Source organism: Cuculus canorus, chromosome 11 (assembly GCF_017976375.1).
Source record: "Cuculus canorus isolate bCucCan1 chromosome 11, bCucCan1.pri, whole genome shotgun sequence".
In the NCBI taxonomy this organism is placed as follows: domain Eukaryota; kingdom Metazoa; phylum Chordata; class Aves; order Cuculiformes; family Cuculidae; genus Cuculus; species Cuculus canorus.
Genome location: NC_071411.1, coordinates 665,491 through 687,259, shown reverse-complemented (window position 1 = coordinate 687,259; position 21,769 = coordinate 665,491). Strand labels below are relative to the sequence as shown.

Below are 21,769 nucleotides of genomic sequence, written 5' to 3'. Positions count from 1 at the left end.
AAAATAAACACTGTGTTAGTCTTAACGTGTTCGGTAGCTTGCTTTCTTTGGAAATGTGAGGAAAATGGTTTGTAGGGCACAGAGTGCTGGTGCTCTGGTTTGGGGCAGGCTGGTGCTAATTCGTCTAATCCTGTTTCAGACCAGGGGGTGCAATTTGCCGCTGTCTTCTCCTGTGGCAACAAGTTCCAGGAATGCATTACCTGTTGTGTTTTAACTGTTTTGAGCCAATCTCCTGCCAACTAGAATTGAGGCCTATTTGGGGAGTTTTCACATTGACTGTGTCGTACGTACAAAATGGAAACCTTAACCTGCTCTCTGCAGAACGCAGCTCAGCTGGCAGGCGCTGGCATTTCTCTGTGTTGAGGCCCTTTAAATCGCTATCCAGATCTCTCTCCCGCTGCTGTAGCTGGTGAAACGGGAGTAAAGCCCTGCTGCCAGAAACACAAGGCAGCCACGAAAGCGCTCCCTGTGTGGCAAAATCCAGCACGGGAATGCAGTAGGGTGCTCGTGTCTGAAGTGCCCCTCCACTTTTGTTGCCAAGGGATGGCCGCACACGGCAGAAGCGATGGGCAGGGGTTGCAGCTCCTGGTGGGCAGCCGGGCTCCCCTCCCAAGCCTGTTTCCATGCTGCTGCTCCCCTCCTGTGCCCCACTCCCATCCCTCGTTGCCCTCCCACCTAGCAATAAACAACTTTTCTGTAGGGAAGCAGGAACAGAGCTAAGAGCCAGGAACGGGTGAAACTTCTCTGCGATGATTTTGGACATGAGCAGGCTGAACACATACCAGAAGCCACCAACCTTTACTCTGCTCCTCCAGTCCCTTCTTGTCCGCCCTCCTCCCAGTGCCCCAGTATCTCTCCCACCCCCCAACAAAGCATCCCCCTCATCCCCAAACAAACACCGCCTGCTCCCATCTCGCCTTCAGAAAAGATTGCTTTATTCACAAAGGAGGTGTGTGGGGATCCCCCGTTCACACACATTTATGAAATTAGCCAACCCATCTGGCAAAAACGCAAAGGGGCCGCTGAGGAATAAATAAATCTCTCTTTTCCGCCACCCCGCGGCAGAAAGGCTGCAGTGCAGCAGCAGGATTTTTCTGCTCCCAAAGTGGGCAGGGAAAAGCTTTGTGTCCAGCAGGATTTCCCCCCAAAGGGAGCAGGGAAAGGCTCCGTGTCCAGCAAGATTTCCCCGCAGGGCGGCTCAGGCCATGCTGCTGCAGAACTCGTCGAAGTCCCTCTGCATGAAGCGCTCGCTGCGGATGACATCGTCCTCGGAGGGGCAGTACTGCTGGCTGTCCTCGCGGGGCGGCTCGGGGCCGCTCGGCTCGGCCCGCGCCGCGCCCGCCTCGGCTCCGTCGCCGCTGCCAGTGCCCGGCGAGCCGGGGCGCAGGTGCAGCAGCCGGTACTTCTCCCGCATCAGGAACTGGTTGGTGTTGCGTGGCGCCCGCATGCCCGGGCCGCGGGGCCGCGGGTCCCGGTGTCCGCGCCTGCCCGCCGCCCCGCCGGGGCTCGGCGCGCTCCGGGGCGGCGGGGGAGGCGCCGCCCGGCGGGTCCCGCGGCACCGCGGCCGCCGCTCCCGCATGCTCCCCCGCCGCTCCTGTCGGAGCCTCGCGGCACCGCCGGGCGCCTCTACCTCTTCACCGCCCGCCCTGTCTCGCTCTCGAGCGCAGCCCCCTCGCAGCGCATCGCCCGCGGCCTCCGAACCCGCCGCCACGGGCACTGCAACCGACCGCCCCGCGCCGACTGACGGCGCGGCCCCGAGCGTCCAATCTATAGCCTTCGGTGCAGTCCAATTGCCGCCGTGCCGCGGGGGGGGCAGAGGCAGAGCACGGCACTCCCGAGGACTGTGTCTTCACCAAACCTCGCCTTCCGCTCCCGGTGAACGCGGGCGCTCTGCCTCGCGGCCAGCCGCTCCAGGCTGTCCCCGTGTGTCGCGGATCGACCTCGGGTCTCTCCCCCCGCCCGGCGCTGCTTGGTTTGGTCCAGCACTGCGGCGGCATTGGTTTGTTTTATTCACGAACGCGTTTTGCGCTCGACTCGCCGCGCAAACGCCATTGCCCTCCTGTCCGTCGGTACGTAAAGTGCGTAGGGCGCCCGTAAGCTCGGGGCGGAGCTGGAGTTGGGCGGGAGTGCAATGAGGAGGAACAGAGAGGCGTGGTTTATCTTGTGCCCCGCCCCAACCACAGTCCGTCAATGGGCGGTTCGTGGGCGTGGTCTAAGTCGTGTCCCGCCCCATCCAGATTCTACCAATGAGGAGGCACGAGGGGCCCTGGTCCTCTTAGCCACGCCCACAACCAGGACCACCAATGAGGAGACATGAGGGCGTAGTTTCAGTTAGCCACGCCCACAACTAGGACCACCAATGAGGAGACATGAGGGTGTAGTTCCGATTAGCCACGCCCACAACCAGGACCACCAATGAGGCGACATGTGGGCGTAGTTTTGATTAGCCACGCCCATAACCAGGACCACCAATGAGGAGACACGTGGGCGTAGTTTTGATTACCCACGCCCACAACCAGGACCACCAATGAGGCGACATGAGGGCGTGGTTTCTATTAGCCACGCCCACAACCAACAAACAACTAGGATATGCGAGGGGCGTGGCTCCTGTTATCTCCGCCTACAACCACGACCCACCAACGAGGAGGCGCGGTTCCCGCCCGCCCCGGCCCGCCTCATGCCGTGCCCAATGGCCGCGCGCCTTGTTGCTCCGTCGCGCTGATTGGCCGTTGTGTGTGCGCCGCTTCCGGCCATGCTTTCGCGGGAGCGGTTGCATCATTGCGGCATTGGCGGCGCCCGGGTGAGTGCGGCGGGGCGGGGGCCGCGACAGGGGCAGTGGTGCCGGGCCGGGCCGTGACAGGGCCCGTGAGAGGGGCTGGACCGCTGTCCCAGGCTCACTTTAAGGCCTATTTATCTGTGAGAAAAATCGAATTCGCCCATTTTGTGCCTCGTGAAGCAGTACTGAGACGGTCATAGAATCATAGAGTAGTTCAGGTTGGAAGGGACCCAAAACCCCTGCGGTTCTATCTCTACGCAGGGACGGTTTGAAGCTTCACGGAGTGGGACATTTCAAAGCAGTATATTTTGATATAAGCTGAAGTGCAATTAAATTTCCTCTAAGAAGTTATGGGTTTTTTTGAAACTTAGACGATGTTCCTCTGAGAGCGTGTTTTCTTCCTCTGATAGCGTGTTTCCTTTAAAGCAGTGCTTTTCAGACACTGTTCGTTCTTTGAAGTCGATAACGCCTCGCGTGAAGTATCATACGTGCAGAACAGGTGTCTCTTCGTCTGTGATCCCTTCCGTTTGGAGTTTTCGTCTTAGCCCAAAGCGAAAGTAAAGTGGGAGCCTGCTCCAAATTAGTGAGAGTTCTGACCGTTGTGAAGTTTCATACCATTAAAGTTTTGTCCCTCACTCTTGTCTCGTTGCTCACAATGGCTGGAGATTCCTCCTTCACGTTGCCCGGGCCTCAGAAAGGATGCTCGCTTTCTAACCCTCCAAAACGAGTCTGGGAGTGTTTTAATTGCCAGCATTTTCTGTATCAGAACAGCAGAATAATCAGGGTACTGTCAGTCTGCTGTGAGTAAAGTGTAAATATAAATTTTCTGTGTTACTAAAACGCAGAACATTTGTGAAGAAAACCACGGTTTTAGTGCTTTCCTAAAGTAATTATGCTTGTAAATTGCATTGTCGAGAGACAGGCTGTGAGGGTAGCAACTTTATGTCTTTTTCGAGAGGAGAACTTGTTTCTCAAATTTGTTTTTGCTAGAGTAGGATGAGATTATTCCGTTTATAAAGAGGCTTTGAAGAAAGGTGTGCGTGGTTGTCTTGCTTTTTCCCACCTGTTCTCTGGCCTTTGATTAGCGTAGCAGTTTTATTCCCTGTGTAAGGCATTATCACAAGATTTTCAGAAGCGATGTTTGTCCTGTAGCTTAGCATTCTGTTCCCACCTGTCCTTCCTTTTAAACTTGGTTTTCTCCATCTGTTCTAGAAACAGTTGCTTTTTATTATCAGATTATCAGTTTAGAATATTGTTACTCCTGGAATTACCTTGTCCTCAAAGCTCGGTGCCTGAAAAGGCAGAATTGAGGAGCCTGGTTCTGTGTGTACATAAACCAGCGCAAGGCTGACTCTGGAAAAGCATCTGTAGGTGGAGGGAGGAGGCTCCTCCTGTTCTGGGGAGGGAAGGTTGTGCATACACTGCTTATGCAGAATGTTTGTGGGAGAAGGTGACTGGAACAAGGATCAGAGGCTGATCATAAATCCCTTGAAATTAGGAGACCTTTTGTGCGCTTTTTGTTTCATACAGGTTCTTATTTTTTTCAGTTTCTCTGTCAACACATATGATCTTGAAATCTCTTTTGTTTTAAACACCTGTCTAGAAGCAGTGTGTGTTAACTCCAGTGCTTTTATGAGATATGGATCCACTTCATTCATACTGGCATTTTTATTGAAGTGTCGTTGAAAAATGAAATACTAATAAATACATTCTAACTGGCTTTTATGGGTTTAATACTTGTTTTTCTTTCACTTCTAGATAAGAGGCCCAGCCTAAGTTTGTGGCTGCTGTAAGACAATCTGCAAACTCTGACGCCTTTCCTGTTGAATGTTATGATCTTTTAGAAAAAGTGAGTGTGCTTAAAAAAAGAAGTCCCCAGTAGTGCATTGTCTTGAACTTTAATGCTGTTTGTCAGCAGAAAATGGATAGAGAAATGGAAAACCAAAAAACTCCCTGTGTTTAATAATCTGTATGTAAATTTGGAGTCTTGCCAAAAAGTGTTGGGTTTAGATGCATTTGTATAATAGTTTCTGTAACATCATTTGTGATGTTTTCGTTCTGTCTGCGTTTAAAGTAATGAGTTGTCCTTGATTCTTTTTTGATTTAGAATACCTAGATTGCTTACAATAATGAACATTTTTGTCGTAGGTATAAGGAATAATTCATATCTCAGTCTATAAACCTATTTTGCTTTTCCCAAACATGGAAGTCTTTGCTCAGCTGAGACCAGGCCGTAGATCAGTTTTAAATGTAGCTTGTGTTTTAAGTCAATTTGCTTGAAATTCTGTTCTCTAATTTGAAAAAACCCTGACCCGTGGTGACTGTTACATTAACTGTCATCGGTAATCCTTTTTCCCGATTCTGACATAATAAACTTCTCTTGCAATAGTGATAGTGTGGGTGAATTTGTGCCCTGTGGTTGCTGGACACTGGTTTGTGCGTACAGTGCTTCAGTGGTTAGAAACGGGCCAAAAGCGATACTGTGATTTATGCATGGAGCCTGTGGTACATGAACAGCCTCCATAGCCCAGTCACAGTTACAGACTACACCCGAAACACGGAGTTAATGTCTTAGATTACAGGGGCTGGGCAGCTGGGCCGGTTCCCAAAACCTTTGCAGTTACCACTATATTGTGAAGACAGAGCTAGTGCAGATCTTTAGTCCTCTTCTCAGGTCAGCTGTCTAATAGGAACTACGCTTCAATGTTGCATTCTTTTATCATCACCTTTGTCTCTGTGACTGTGATTGTGGGGCTGTGATCCAATTACTGGGAAGTGGCGTGGCTTAGTTAGTGCTTTGTTGAGTGCTTTGACATGTGATGATAGGAACTCTTGTACAAGTTGCATGTACTGTACCTTTCTGTGCTAAGGCTGGTTATTGCCTTTTTAAGCCTACATCCAGGCCATGTCTGTGTGTTCCTGGCCAGCTCGTGGTTTCCTCTCCAGCTGTTGTGTTGCCTGTGTACCAGGTTGTATGTTCCTTAATTAAGTTATTGCCTTGTTTGATAATTTGGGCTCACTATTGGGGAGAATGATTTGTCCATGATACAAAAAGTATGAATGGTGGAGTTTCTCTGGGTTTCATTCTGGGGCACGCTTTTTAACATGGGTCCAGGCCCTGAGCTAGGAGGCTCTGTGGTGTTCTGGGTTTCATTTAAGCGGATGTTTTGGGAATCCTCCATGTGTTCATCTTCTGTTTTCTTTTCTCTGCTTGGTCATTGCTGGGAAAGAATGGTTCAGCAAGTTCCAGAAAACATAAGTTTTCCAAATGAGGAAGAGAAGATATTGGAGCTCTGGAAAAATCTCAGATGCTTCCAGGAATGCCTGAAGCAATCAAAGAATAGACCTAGGTAAGAACCTACTGAAAGCTGTAGCAGCTGTGTGTGACATTGTGAGGCTGGGGTGGCCCTAATTACTGGTTTTGTCGGCTTAGTCCTTTTAACAGCAGCTGCTCCCTCTGCAGGTTGCAGCCTTGGCTAATGTAACGCTGCTGTTGAGTTTTATGTTTCATTTTGTGAAGAATCAACAGTATGCAAACAGTAGTAATAAACTGGTCATTTCCCAGTTGGTGGGTTTATAAAAGAGATCTGCAGGTAAGCCAAGCCAACTCTTTCCTGTGTCATCTGCGGAGCAGTGTGTTGGCATTTTCAGTAGTAAGGGTGGTAGAGCTGCCATTCAGTAGGAACGGGATGAGGTGAAACTGTCCCTTTAGTCCCACTGCTGGCGTGATAGCCGTGCTGGCTGGTAGTAGAAGAGGAAGGAATTTATGTTGTCCTAGTAAGATGTGAAAAGCATAAGCATACAGATACACTCATCCTGTTTGAAGATTTGATGCTCGGTTTTTGATTTAATTAGGAGTGTTGTCTTGTGTTGTAGATTTAACTTCTATGATGGCCCTCCGTTTGCAACTGGCCTCCCACACTATGGCCATATCCTTGCAGGAACCATTAAAGACATCGTAACCAGATTTGCTCACCAGAGTGGTTTTCATGTTGACAGAAGATTTGGCTGGGATTGCCACGGCTTACCTGTGGTACGTGCTACAAGACTGCTTACAGATACTGTTGCTCCCCCTCTCCCATGTTGTTACTCACCTATCAGACATGTTTCTGTTGCTCTTATGCCTGGATTTGTTGCTAAAAGGAAAATGCGTGTTCTTTATCTGGTGGGTTGCTCTGGCTTTTGCCTCTATGGTGATTTCAGGTACTTCCTACTGGTCACCTGTTCTCTCCAGTCACTCTGTTACTATACACATGCATTTATTTGGTAGGTATTTAAAAAAACATTTTTTTCTTTTTCTAGAAATCGTAAACAATCACACCAGGATTATCCTTTGAAACATCTGCTTAGTTCAGGTGCAATTCTCATGAAATATCAAAAGGAAAGGGAAGCCCTTTAGACTCATTACAATGTGTAGAACGTAAACTATCCAGAGAAATCTTGAAGGCTTTTGATGACAGGTGTGTTCTTTGTCTGGCTGTTTTCAATCCTCCCAGGAGTATGAGATTGACAAGACCTTAGGCATTAAAGGGCCAGAAGATGTGGCGAGGATGGGGATTGAAGAATACAACAACCAGTGTAGAGGAATCGTGATGAGGTACTCAAAGGAATGGGAGGTAAGTAAAGGCTTGGTATGTGTTCTGCTGTATGTATGCAGAGGTCTTTCGGCTGAGGGAGCTTCATCCCTCTGCCTGTTTGATGATGTGCATCATCAATGAGTCTTTGTTGCTTTCAGAAATAAAAGAAAAGGCTTCATTCTCATTTGTTTTGTTTTCCATAGTTGTTTCTTTTAACTTGTCACTGGCTGGTATTTTTGCAGTGCCAGTTAGTCCAAGTACTCAGTCTTTTGGATGGCAAATGGGTTTTGCATTTTGTGCATAAACTTGTGCAGATGTATATTTCCACACACAGACATGCCTTTTAAATTAAAAAGAATTAAATTCATTTAAATACCATTTTTGTGATTTGGCTGGTAATAAAATATTTTGGGATAGTGTTAGGAGGGAAATTCTTGGCGTTCCTGTTGGAGATAGGAAGTAAAAAGTATTTGGAGAGTTTCAAAACAAGTGTTTGAACCTTGTAAAAGATTCCTTGGATGTGTAAGATCTCTCAGAGCTGAGACCAAACATAACAATTCAGCTTGGTAGGTCCTTGTACAAATATTCCTAGGCTTTGGATCTTAATAGTGGAATATTGGAGTGGCTTGAAGAGCGAGATCAAAACTGATCTGTTTCAGGAGCTCAGGTGATGTGAAAATACAGAGGTGAGAATTGGTTTGCTTTGTTTTCACTTCACAGTCTGACATTCAGTGTGTCTGTGTTGAGGTGTGGGAAGAAGTGCCTCAGCTCGGTTTCTGGCAGAGCTGGGGGTTCTGATAGTGGTGAGGTCAGCAGAGAGAAACCGCTTATCTGATGGATCCCATAGCTAGCTCTTCATCTACCAGTTTTTGTGTTTCCTGCCGATGGATGTGACCAGAAGCTGTCCCAAGACAGGGAGTAATGCCTGTTGGTCCTGCGGTCTTTGGTAACCCTGTTGTGGCTTTGGGAAGTCCAAGGAGGCAATTGGCCCTGAAATAGCGTTGATGACTTCTTGTGACATGAATTTCTTTAAGCATTTCTTTTTTTTTTCCAGTTGCATCGTGTTTTCGTAGAACTGAAAGCTGGTAGGCTGTGTGTTCTGGATTTTAACTGTCTCTGCAATGAGCAGTTTTTAAAAATAGAATCAAGACTTCTGTAACGAAAAGTAGTTTTCAGGCATTTGAACCTTGGCTGAACCCTCAATGATCCAGCGTTTCTGCTGGACGGATGATCCAAGGTGATCCGCTGTTTCTATTAGTAGCATTGAACACATTTGCCTGCTGTGTGACAGTAGTTCTAAGTAATTATGTTCACAGTTTAGTTCTTTGCCTGTTTTTGTCTGTTTAAATGCACTGTTTTGAACTATTGTCAGGCTAAAACTTGTCATGCGTGTGTCTCATTGATATGGGATGAACCATGCTTTCAGAAATCACTGTTTTACAAAATAAATATTGTCAATTAATCATGATCTTTGATGTTAAAGATTCCTTTCAGTCTGTGCGTTTGTTTCTTAACAGCTCAGCGTTACCAGATTAGGACGCTGGATTGATTTTGAAAATGACTATAAAACTCTTTACCCCGAGTTCATGGAGTCGGTGTGGTAAGTTAATTCACATGCATGCCTTTATACATATGCTTTATGAATTTGAAGTGTTAAGCGGGCTTATAATTCTTATAAACATGTACTGTCCATGCATCACTAGAATCGTTTTGAAATACGCCAAATTCTGATAAACAGGACAGTAATCAAGGTCACGTGAAATCTCTTGACACTGAAGTGAGGCAACTAATTGACCTACTGTTTTCTTCAGATAGTAGGGGTTTTCAGAATCAATTACAACAGTACTGGTTATCAAAATCTTATTGTTTTGTGTAGTTTTAAAAGCATTTCTGAAGATCATCTAATGAATTCCTTGCTTGTTTTAGGAAATTGTTATATTTCTGCGTTCTTGATGTTCTTCACGCTGTCAGCTGCAAATGGCAAACAACCCAAACTCAATTTAGCTCTGCACCTCTTCTTCCAACTTGAATTTAGAGGCTGTGAATCTGCTGTTTTCTTTTTCTTGGTGGCATAGTTTGACTACTGTCTTGGCCTCCTGGTGCAGAGCTAAGTAAAGCTTGGGTATTTTGGGAGTGTTTTCAGAGTGACTGTTGGAATTCCAAAAGACAAGGTGACCTTAAAGACTAAAGATAATCAAGCTGACCTAAAACAAGGAAGAAATGACAACACTGAGGCCTTTGGGTGGTAGAATTACAAGGGGAGTTGCAAGGAGAGGTTTAGCAGAGAATCTGCTGGCAAAAAGCCATCGAAAAGTAAATTATATGCATGTTAAAGTAGTGTTGGTCTTTAAATCAGTTTTACTAATAACCTTTCATTGTACATTTAGTTAAATGGAGTTATGATAAAGGACTGGCAGAACTTCTGGGTGTCTCCAAAGCTGTGGTAGAGAGCTCAAGGGCCAGTGGGTTCTCAATGAGTATCGAAACAATGGTGGGAAGGGGGCAGATGTTTAACTGACTCAGCTGAAGAAACCCTGCATAATGATAAAGTGAAGACTGACAAGAAACCTTCCTTTTAGAAGTTATAAAAATACTTTGTGGCACCTTAAATCCAGCAATTCACCGGCTGTTTTCTCTGACCAGGGAGAACGGTTCCTCAGGCGCAAACTCACAGCTGGCCTGAGAACTATATAATAAGCCAGCAGAAAACACAATGATTTTCTAGTTGTCTTTTTTCCCAAAGCTCACGTACTTCTTTCAGACCAACGGTAGATCAGTAATAAGTTTAAGATTGTACCAAACCGCTCTTGGTGTCACTATATCCATCTGATGAGCTGTACAAACAGAAAGCAAAGATGTAGTGGGCCTCTGTTCCATGTTAACTCAAGGATATCATTCTCTCTGTACTGTTACAGTGAAGGACACGTTTGCATTGAGATTCAAGCTGGCTGCAGGATGGATATACAAGTTCTACAGATACAGAACTTAAAAATTATATATAAAGACATGAAGAGTTGACGATACCTTCACACAAGAAACTACTGTAGTATTTTCCAAGGTCCATTTAAAAAACACACTTGACTTGAACTAGCTGCAGGGTCTTGCATAACAGCCCAAGCCTGGTGTTGCTTAAGAGTCACAGGAGAACCTTCTCAGGATCTCAGATGGCCATGGTGCTTGCTGTGTGCAATCTGCTTCCTGAGCTGTGCAGATGATCTGCCTCTGACATAGTGTGATGTTTGTGGGGTACTTTTTGCCAGTCTGGAGATGCTGTTAAATTGTCATTTTATCCTGACATGAACTGCTCCTAGGTTACACAGTGTTATCTATACTGCCATAGAAATGTTGAAAACGTATGCTTCTGGAGTCTGCTGTTGGAATGTTTTGGCCATCTTACTTTTACTCTCTGTCAGTAACTGGGTTTACAATTCCTGGGTTTATTTTGTTAAAAAGGAAAAAAAAGGGAGGAAAGCACTTTATATGTGTTTGTAAGTAATTTCTCAGTGTTAGTAATGAATACTTTCAGATTATGGAAAGCCAAGAGTTTTCAAACCCTTAGAAAACCCTTAGGTACTGAGTTGTTGCAAGCAGAGCCACTTGATCGCTTGAAATTGGTTGATAGCCCGAAGGAGTGGCATTAACAACTTGAGAAGCTCTGCGATTGAATACTTCTCTTTGATGCAAAGTGGATGTACGTGTTTGAAGAGGGCAAATAGGTTTTGCGTTTGCTAGAGGCTGCTGTGGGATGTGGGATTTTGTGTGAGATGCCAAGGGTGGTGTAAGTATGGCATTGACTGATTCACTAGCTTTTGGAAGCAAGAACTCCTCTATTATGTCCATGTGGTGTTTACTTGGTGTGTATGTGATCAATAATTATTGTAGCGCAGTTCTAATTCCTTTGAAGTTGTGCCTATGGTGAGACTAACTCTCAGTCTTGGTACCTGACTGCGCTGGAACCAGTTGTATTCCATTTGTGTCATGCTTTTTAGATGTTAAAGACACCTTGCATCTTCAGGGGCTGGATTTGCTGTTAACAAGCGGCTGAAATATGCATTTTGAGTTCTCCTTTTCCCTAACCTCATTTTTCTTCTGTAAAGAAGTACGTAAGTGCTGCTCCCACAGCCAAGAGGATGCAACTGAAGTTATTTTTCATTGGGGAGAAAGGTGGCAGAATTAGAGGAAGGAGGTTTGATTTCTGACTTCTATGAGTAAACAGGTTTTGTGTGTCAGCAAGAAAGAGCTCTGTGGGTTTGTTAGCTTATTTTTTGTTCAGAAAGGACTGCAGTTTCAATTCTGGCTCAGAAACCTGAAGCATCTTTCTTTCAAAGTGTCAATGTTTTGCAAACGTAAGGGTTAAAACGTGTTTTGACAGGTTCTTGTCTAAAATATCACGTTGAATTTTTAAGCAAATCACAATGTCCTCCTGTAAGTGACTCTTACTGTTAGAACTAGGTTCATCTTTTGCAGTCGTACTGTTTTAGGTGAGTAGTGCTGCTAACAGTAAGCTCTTTGGGAGTCCGCTGCCGTGCTTCCGATGGTCACACAGGGGTTGTTCTTGGAAGTTCTTTTGTTAAGGAAACCCATTACATGATTTCAAGATGGCAGAGCAGCTTTTTGTAGTGATAGCGAGGGCTGTGGCAGGGAGCAACAGTCTCGACTTAGTGATAATTCTACTCGTTCTGTTGGGGCGTTTTAGAGCAGAGGTGAGATAAACTACAGCTGAGTGCTTGTTACCAGCTGTTTCGAGAGCCCTGGAGGGTGATGCGGTTTGGAAGCCCATCTTTGTGCTCGGCAGTGGAACACCGCGGGAGCACTGAATCAGCGATAGGGCAGGATTACCACAAGAGGGAGATACTGGCCTGGGATTTGCGGTTGGCAGCTCCATCTAGTGTTCGCCTTCCCTGAGCAGTTTTCCGAGTTTACAGCTATATTTACAGCAGGATTAAATATTCAGCGTTTCTCGGAGTAGTTTTTTCTATGCTGTTAGTAGGCAGTGTTCTTTAGAAAGCGGAGGTAAAGTGGGGCTTTTTTCTATAGATATCTTGGTTAACTGTTTTTGAAAGGCAAGCAGAACACCTTCGGTGCGAGTGCTGTCACTTGTCATACTCTGCATTAATTATGCTCTGAGATGATAAGCATATATTAAGTTCTTTTTTTTAACTTGCACAAGAACTTCTGCAATTACCCAGCTCTACTGTGTATGCTGAAAGCTGATGAAACTACGTTTGTAAAACTTTTTTATAACAGATTGATTTATATTTCTGCAATTTTAAGTTTGGATCCGAGTGGACTGCATGTAATTTCTGTATGTCAATCTGTATTTTCCCCAACTGTCTAATCTGCAGGGTAATAGTTATTCTGATTAAGATACCGTAGGATTTCCACGGCAGCAGGCCACTGCGTATCTCTGGGTGTTCTTGTTTCGGGCTGCAGATAGAAGTGAGTGCAGTAGTTTACTTGCCTTTTGTGTTTAAGATTGTGATTTTTAAACATAGAGGCAAGATGCTGGCTTAAAAACAAGTCCAGGTTCTTAGACACAAAATGACAGCTTGCAGAAGAAGGTGCTGCTGGCCAGGATTGTGCTGGTTGCTTAGCAATGAATGAGCTGTTTATCCGGAAAAGGACCAGAAAAGTGATCAGAATGGTTTGAAAATGTTATTTGAGTAAAGGAGTTTTTAAAGTCAGCAGCGTTGAATGATTTGGATGTGGAATTTGAAATGACCAGACTCTGCAGGAGCTGCACCAGCACTGTTCAGATACAGAGAAACTTCAGGTTTTGTTGGCAGCTGATGAGTTACTGGGAGAAGCGTGTTTCTCTTCCATCTTCTGCTCATCTTGAGCATTGTCTCACTTTGTTGTACTGCAATATTATGTGCTGACTTGATTATTTCAAGATGATCTGAATACGCTACAGGCCAAGCTGAGTTCTGAACTTGAACTAAGTCCGGAGTGAGGTGAGGTGATGAAGGAGAACATGAATGTAAATTGTGGGGCCACAAAACTGAGATGATTACTGTGCATGGTCAGCTGTGCCCTCTTGTGAAAAGTGCTTTTTGGGTTGCCAGGATTTACTCAGGGTGATTATAGGTAGCTCTGGCCTGGATCTGTGTCTTCTGTAGCGCTGGTTGCTGTAGTGGGTGCTTATGATCGTGTGGCAAGTGAGCAGCCATGTTGCTATGTGACTTCTCTCTAAATTATGACTGATTTTCAGCCTTGTTAATAGTTCAGATTTCAGGTTGCCTGTATAGTCAAGAAATTTGAGAAAGATTAATCAGCATTACGAATTTGTTTTTCATCTAAATACCGCGTGCTGTGCAGTCAGTTCATGGAAAACCAAGCCGATAAAATCAGCTAAAGCTAAAAATCAGCCAGAAATACAGTTGCAATCATTTTTTTCTTTCCTTTTGACTTGCAGATATTGCCTTCAGTCAATGATTGATTGTTCAGAACAACACTCCAGCTAGAGCAGTGCTCCATTTTGCGGCTGCTTTACTAAATCTGAAAATCCAAGCGCAATCTCATGTTCCCTGTTTATTTCCAGGTGGGTTTTCAAGCAGCTGTATGACAAAGGACTGGTGTACAGAGGTGTTAAGGTCATGCCTTTTTCAACCGCATGCAACACTCCCCTGTCAAACTTTGAGTCGCACCAGAACTACAAGGTAAGTCAGTGTAGGTGTAACTTTAACGTTGCAATTGGGTTTCTCTATTGTCTTCAGTTTGGATTTAGCAAGTTATACTGTTTTTTGCCCAGTGGTATGTAAGGATATTATTACACTCTAAATTGATAGGAAAAACTCAGGTAAATTGGTTACTTTTTATTGTATTTTGCTGTATTTGTTTGGATTGCTTGATCTCGGCCCTCTTCCCTGTTCTTTTTGGTTACTTACAGATACATGGAGTACGTACTTTGTTTTACTCTGGCAATTGCTCTCAGTTCCTCTCTGGGGTCTCAAGAGGAGCCTTGCCCTGTGTTGGGCTTTTATGGTAAATCCTTGGTGCAGAGCTGCACTGGTCCCTGTCTGGGCAGGTCGGAAAAGAGGATGGTCTTTGGTGGGGTTGAAACCTTCTCTGAGAGGATTAATAAGAATTGTCAAAGGCTGTGTTTGGTTGTAGAGCAGTGGGATGATGGCTCTTCTGAGCATCATTAATTTTGATTGAGAGATTCCAAGGAATGTTTTGCATAATACAACACAGGGCATACTGTGCTTTATAAGACGTTCCTTTGAAAACGAATGACTAGTTGTAGAAGGTGCAGCTCTCATTTGCAACAAGCATGTTCACATGTCTGAAGGCAGAACTTGGCTTCCAGTTTTCCAGATTTCATGTTAGTTTGTAGATGGAGGTTTTGTATCGTTTCCAATCCTCGCCCAGGTCTCCTTATCTTTATATCATAAATCTTTCGCTTATGTTGCAGAGACAGCAGAGACCTAGCGCAAATTGTGCATCTACTCTTTTTTACATCTTGCCTAAAAAAAGCCAGTTTGCTGGCCGAAAATAGTGTTTCTAAAACCAATGCTTAATTGGACTTGCAGTCCACAGATACTAGAGCTCTCAGTATTGCTGAGGGGTGTTTGACCCTACTGAAGAATAAAGGTTTTGTGATTTAAGAAAGTAAGACATGTAAAGATATTTTGATATTTGTGACTGTCTGACAACTGCAATAATTACTTTGCTCATACTTATTTCCTATTTCATATATGTATATGTACTTCAGGTTAGTGAACTTTCTTTAGAACAAAACTGGCAGAGTTTTCTTCTGTATGTGTGTATGTGCCACTTTTCCGTAGAGTTTTAATGAGATGTTTTGATGCCATTTCTCACTCCAGAAACTGTAGTGCATCTGTGTGGGTGCTGCTCTGCTGCTTCATGCAAAGATGATCTTTTTTGTCTGCTAGAGGTGGTATTTTGAAGACAGAAGTGTTGAGGGTCCACAAGCCGATGTAATTTATTCTTGGCGAGAGCAGTGTAAGGCAGCTGATACCTCTCTTGCTGTGGAAAGCAGGCTTTGGCTTCTTGTTGGTTCGGTGAGAATCAGGAAACAAATCATTACTTGGCAGCCTGGATGGTTTGTTTTTTTTTTCTTTCTTTTTTTTTTTTAATAACTTGTAAGATGTTTTTGTCTACCTGGTCAACGTAGTGCTTTAGAAAACGAAGTGAACAGCCTGCAGTGCTTTTTGACAGCTGGTGGAGACAGGACTGCAGCCATAGCTCCATCTTTGCTTGGTATTGAGCATGGTTCCAGGGTCGTGTAATGTTTATGTTTGACTCTTGACTGCACCAGATGTTCACAGAAAATTCCCCCTGGAGCAGCCTGTAGCTTGACATAAATAGCTGCCTGTCCCATGATGCTGTTAACTGTTCTGTGATGCTGGATGAAAACCAAGGAGCCTTGAACTAGACACAATGAGGGGATAGAATCTATTCTTGTGTTTAGGGCCCGTGTGCGTGACACTGATTTTTGTTTGGCATTTAAAATGAGTAGAAGATTTCACATTTGCAGGGTTAGACTTGCTTTTTCAATCTGCTTTTCATAATATGTGAAATGCAAAGGGACTGCATAGGATTGGACTCGTCTGAAAGAAAAGCTTGTTTTTAGGGGGTTCTTTTGACTTGTTTGAAGGTGAAATTTTGTCGAGTGACTGACAAAGGTCTCCTTCCCTGAGAATTTCTTACATGCTCTTGTTTTTATGTACCACAGCCTTGTTTTTTCCCCCTTGTTAACAACAGCTTATTAATAAGTGATTACATCATCTTAAGTGATGGCGATTCTTCCTGCACCCTGACTCAAGAAGAAAAGGAGGGACAAGGCTTTGTGCAGCAGTGTCTGAGAAACTGTTAACTTTCTTGACAGTTGAGATTGATAAATTCAATTCAAAATTCAGAAGTGGGATTATAAGAGTTACCTGAGGGAGCTGGCCCTTGACTCTCTTCTGTGTTTTGGCATCTAATTCCCAAAATCTCACTGCTAATCTGAATGTTTAACCCTGTGGCCTTGTTGGCCCAATGGTTTGTGCTGGTGTTTGGAGGAATATTGTGTTACTGGTGTTTTCTTCAAACTTTCTTATGCTACTGCTTCACCTCCTAGCACTACAGTGAGGAACTAGGCCAACTGCAAGGTTGGTTTAGGTGGATGGCAGCAATAGTTACTACTTCTTAGATTCATAGTGTTTCACTAATACCCGCAGTAAAACTCCTCCTCCTCTTACTCTCCCTTTGACTTTGTCTTCTTTTTTTTAAGGATGTTCAAGATCCTTCAGTGGTTGTGAGCTTCCCACTGGATGAAGATCCAAGTATTTCTCTTGTTGCTTGGACCACTACTCCTTGGACCTTGCCCAGTAACCTGGCCCTTTGCGTAAACCCAGAATTGCAGTATGTAAAATTGAGAGGCAAGTGTTAACTGAAGGTGATGTAGCAAACACTTCTTTCTGCAGTGCCTGTGAATGCGTACTTGTATGATACGCTGTTCTATGCTAAATTCACAGCCATTCGCTGGGGTTGGATCAGTGATATTTTGAAGGCTGAGGTTTACTTCCTATATGGCTGATGATACCTCGCTCTTTTATCTGCTCTGCTCTTTTTTCTTATGTGAGTTGTGAGGACTGTTCCCTAAAAAATATTGATAGATGAACAAGAACAAGAGCATGTTTTACCTTCTTAAAGTCGCACTAGATTTGAGAGGCAGGGAAGCATGACCGGGTGTCCCCCTTCCCTTGACTGTTGGGGCTCAGACTTGCAGACAAGTTACTGCTGTATGACAGCAAAGCTGCAGTAACTGAACATCTCTGTACTCGTAACCAGTAACAGACCCAAGGTGTTGCATGCTAGTCTCAACCTGACTAAAGTGCTTTTTTGTAGCTGGAGTGAAAAAATGCTCAAGGTGTAATTTCCAGTTCCAACAAAACCCCGTTGGCCTAATGTGCACTTATGGTGATGTTAAACATGGAAACTCAGAGACTCTTACTGTCAACTCCGTACGTTTACATTTTCTTTGTTTTAAGAAAGACCTAAAGATGTTTCGATTTTCAGAAGTTTTAACATAGACTTGGACCTCTCAAAAAGTGTTACTGAGTGTTTTCAGAACTTGACACCTACACCTGCCTAAGGTGCTTAGTTGTTGGGTTTGGATGTCATTGGATTAGTGTCTGCTGGCGGGATAGTGACCATGGCAAAGCTGGTGGAGTAGCAGTCTGAATAAAATTTGTCACTAAATTGAGAGGTCAGGGTAGTTTGGGGTAGAAAATGAGTTCCTTCATCATGTTTCACTTCTGATTTGTATTTACTTGCTTTAAAAAGAAATCCAAGCATAACATTATTTGGAATAGTAAATCTCAGAAAAGCAGCATGAAGTGCAATCCTTATTCCTAACTTCAGCTTAATATTGACTTTGTGTAGTAATTGTCTTCAAGTTGTTTCCTTCCCTTTCAGTTAGATGTACTGAACTTCTGAATTGCTTTTCTCTGGCACAGTGATAATAGACGAGGTAGGGTATTTCTGCCTCCCGAACAAAAATCACAGTGAAAATCAGTGGATGGGTTTCATCCTGGGGTTTCTGTTCAAACTGAGCTTCTGAGAGGTGTTTATTAAGTGGCTGTTTCGGGAAGAGGAGGCTGGAAAGTAGCGGTTGATCAGCAGGATTATTCTGGGCAGTTATACCTGGTATGATACTATCTTGCATAAATTGAAGGGTTTTGTAATGGTGCAAATGAGGGGATTAAATTGGGATTTATATAACTGTTTTATATTCTAGATAATGCCACAGGAAAGATTTACGTTTTGATGGAATCCAGGCTGATAGCGCTGTACAAATCTGACAGTGAATATGAGATACTTGACAGGCAAGTACATAAATCATTACGTGCTCTTTAGCTTCCAGTATTTTTATAGATCAGAAGTTAAACATTTAAAAAAGTAATTTTTTACAGTTATCTAAAGATGGGGTTCCCTGCATGTATGTGTATCTTGCAGAAAGAAGAGATTGACATTTGCTAGAACAAAGTGCTGTTCTGCATGAAGCTATAAATAGAATAAGTTTCATTGGATCATTGTGTTGTTGTGGGGACCCCCATTCAGTGTTCCTTAGTTGTTCCTTTTCCTTGGTGTTTTTGTAGAAAGACATTATTTTAAAAGTCTCAAAAAACCCTGGGCATATTCCAAGAAAGAGAACCTAACCAGCCCCCCAAAAACAAACCAATAAAACACAAACTCAGCAAAACCCACACAGCACAGATCCACAAAACGAAATAATGTCAAAGCCTAAAAGTTTTTTCAGAGTAACAGCCCTTCACTGGCACCAATTATTTTTATTTTACCAGGCAGTTGAAAGCTTTACAAGATGTAGAAGACATCTTAAAATAGGAGGATAAAACTTATTTCAGCTAAGCAATTATGTGCAGTCATTGAATTAGGGGAGTCTGGAGCTGGAATGTTTGCTTAAGGTGTTTTCTACTCCAATACCTCATACCGTGACAGTTGAGTAATTCTTATTTTGTATTTCTGCATTGATTTTTTTTTTTTTTTTTTCTCTCCTCCCCCTCTGCTCCCCAACTGAAGTCTCTTCATCTATCACTGTCTCTGCAGCAGTTTAAGCTGGTACTGGATTTATAAAGATGATTTTTCCACGCTCACATTCCTCAGGGCTGACAGAACTTCTGATCTGCAGATCTTTTTCCTCCCTTCAGAGATATCGGCAGAACCATTGAATCATATCAGCATTCTGACAGTCTCTGCCAAGATACCACTGGGAATTTTCTTTCCATCTGATAGTGAATTAACAGTGGCTTTGTTCTCCAAGCGGTTGTGGGTCCATGTAAACATGCAGTCAGCCAGTCAATGTATTTGTGTATGTCGGAACGACCTGTCAGAGTGCCAAAAGTCTTACTAACGTCAGGACTTAAATCTATCTGCTTGCTTGCTACCTAAGCTAGTCAGTCTGCCAAAGAAGAGTTGTTTGCTTGGTGTGACTTATTCTTGACAAATTCATATTGCATGTTCTTCAGCACTTGAATTTTTAAACGCTGTTCACTCACTCTAGTCGAATCAGGTTGTTACGCTAATCTGACTGGGTTTTAGGTCTATCAGTTCTCCATTTCCCTTACGAAGGTACTCTGTTTCTTTGCAGTCTTCTGAGACATCTTTGGAGTGCCTAAGTCTGAGTCTTTTACCAAACCTGCTCTGTTTTCTTAAGTATTTCTGAATAGATATCCTTTAGACCTAAGAAAAAGCCGGGTAAATGTATTAAACTTGTTGATGTAATGTCTTTTAGTTCCAAGCTCTTCTGTTAATGGAATCCTACAAATTTAATCCTAATCTCTTGCAGTTGTGTATCAAAGGGTGCACTGTATGTTTCAGCCTTTTTTGTGTGTGGTGTTCTCATGAGACCTGTAAAGCACCTACTCTTCAGGACAGCTGTACACAGGTTTCAGCTGTTGCTTGTGTCCTTGGCAAGCTGTATTTTGATTTCCCCCCAATATTTGATTGGTTGATTTTTTTTTTTTTAATATTTTTTTAATGTGTTGCTTCTTTCTGTCTATACATACGGTTAATGGTAATTTTTGTTCTTGCAGAGCAGTGTAGTTCTCTTTTTTCTGTGTTAGTGCTACAGTCTTCTGGATCTGACTTTTTTTGTCACGCTTCAATTTTTCTGTTATATAAGAAATTAGTGAAATGTGAGAGAAGAGGTAGAGTGGATCGTTTAAAGACTTAGATTTGTGAGTCTATAAGTTCATGCAAGCAAGCTTTAGTATTTCTTGTCTTACCTTTCTTCCTTTCTTTAGCTCACTTTTAAACTCTCAGGCAGTTAAGCTCTCAAGGGAGAAATTCCTGCCCCTTGTTCTATACGAGGTGGCAGGCTGAGGTCAAGGAATGATCTCACCGAAAGTTTTCTGTACCGGAATACTCTGAAATTCCCAAGTGCTCTCAGCCTTTCCACTCCCCCATTCCCAGTCCTGCCTTTGCTCTCCCTTTTCCTCCCAGATGCAGACAGTAGGTTTCTGTGTGGGAGCAAATGGGAACGCTTGTTTGTCTCATGGATGCAATGGCTGCAGTCTTTATCAGAACGCTTTCTGCTGCTTTGTACGAGTGGGTCGGTCTTGGTACATTCTTCCACTTTCGGCCAAGGGGAGCGCTTGTCATTTTAGCTAGCAGAAGTCGATGTGAAATGATTGATGAGTGTTTTCCTCCCTCTGTGTTACGTTTCTGTCTATTTGCATATTAATCACTTTGTTTCTTTGCACCTTTTTACACTGCTGTCTTTGGATTCTAGGGAATCACGGCTTCTGGTCTCTTGAGATTGAAGAATTACCCTAGTGACTTGAAATGTTGTTACTGTAACTTAGGTCATAAGAAAGCAGAGATGTATAAATTCTCAGCTTGAGGTTCAGGACTTTGATAAAGTATTTTGGATATCAAAAGAGAAAATTGGGAATGTGATCCACAACTCTTATCTCTCACTTACTTCTGTTAAATAAGAATTTAACCGCCTTTTTTTTTTAAAGCCAGTTCCAGGGCTTCACCTTCTGTGTTTGAGCACTCTTACATCTGTATGGCTGAACACGGGGATGCTTTTCTCTCATCTGATCCCGGTTAAGCACCTCAAACATTTGTAAGACTGTAATGCAAGATATATAAGCCATCCATGAAAGCTGTGGCTTAAAATAGAGATCTCTTCTTTTTCTGGTGGATATTACGTATGCCAATCTGAGGAGTCATGCTCTTTAACTTGGCATTAAGTGCTGCTGGAGTGCAGTGAAACAGTGTTGAAGAGTTTCCCCACTTTGAAGTAGTCAGATGTTTCATGGTTTGATGGGTTTTTTTGGAAGGTGTGGATCAAAAATAGTGTAGGGAGAAACCTCAGCTGTGACACATCCAGTGGGATATCCCATATATTGTGTGAAGTTGTATTTTAACTGGGTTTTTTCTTGAAATGGATCATTTAAGCACTCAGAAAAGTAAAAATTATTTTTTAAGGAAAATAACTTCTTAAGAAAAAAACTTTTTTCTTTACCTTAAGTAATCAAATTCTGTTAGGGATGGGGAAAAAGGAAAAAAGAAAAAAAAAGGCAATTTTCATGTTGTTTATTTGTGTTCACATAAATCTTTGTCCTCAGGTTTCCTGGCATTGCTCTTAAAGGCAAGAAATACAAACCCCTCTTTGAATACTTTATTCAGGTAAGATGAACAAGTTTGATGTTTGATACAGGTTACAAAGACAGAACTAAAAACAATTCTCAGTGTTCCTTGTTTATATTATAGAAATCTGGTGTCCTAAAACAAACCCCACGGTGTATTAAAGAGTTCAAAATTCCTGTCAAAGGTTGAAAGACAGAAGGTTGACTTTTTCTGTATTTCTTCCCTCAAGTTTTAAATACACCCAGAGCAACAACTCGGCAATAGTACAATATCTAAGAGTAATGGAGGA

The 21,769-nt window shown here is 43.4% G+C and overlaps 1 protein-coding gene and 1 non-coding gene across 3 annotated transcripts in view; both read left to right on the top strand.

Moving 5' to 3' along the window:
* The first annotated feature begins 2,674 nt into the window (after positions 1-2,674).
* Positions 2,675-21,769, top strand: part of IARS1 (isoleucyl-tRNA synthetase 1) — a 78,102-nt gene continuing 59,007 nt past the window's right edge. The window contains exons 1-11 of one of the 2 annotated variants that reach the window (XM_054076323.1): positions 2,675-2,800; positions 4,535-4,625; positions 5,668-5,745; positions 6,007-6,126; positions 6,653-6,809; positions 7,273-7,392; positions 8,871-8,953; positions 13,895-14,012; positions 16,592-16,739; positions 18,101-18,188; positions 21,459-21,519. In XM_054076323.1, coding sequence (XP_053932298.1) covers positions 6,008-6,126; positions 6,653-6,809; positions 7,273-7,392; positions 8,871-8,953; positions 13,895-14,012; positions 16,592-16,739; positions 18,101-18,188; positions 21,459-21,519 — 894 coding nt within the window. In that variant the 5' untranslated portion in view covers positions 2,675-2,800; positions 4,535-4,625; positions 5,668-5,745; position 6,007. The remainder of the gene's footprint in view (positions 2,801-4,534; positions 4,626-5,667; positions 5,746-6,006; positions 6,127-6,652; positions 6,810-7,272; positions 7,393-8,870; positions 8,954-13,894; positions 14,013-16,591; positions 16,740-18,100; positions 18,189-21,458; positions 21,520-21,769) is intronic. The other variant, XM_054076322.1, reaches the window with a different exon arrangement.
* Positions 5,187-5,321, top strand: LOC128853326 (small nucleolar RNA SNORA84). Its single transcript, XR_008451787.1, has one exon. It is a non-coding gene; the product is annotated as a small nucleolar RNA SNORA84 (small nucleolar RNA).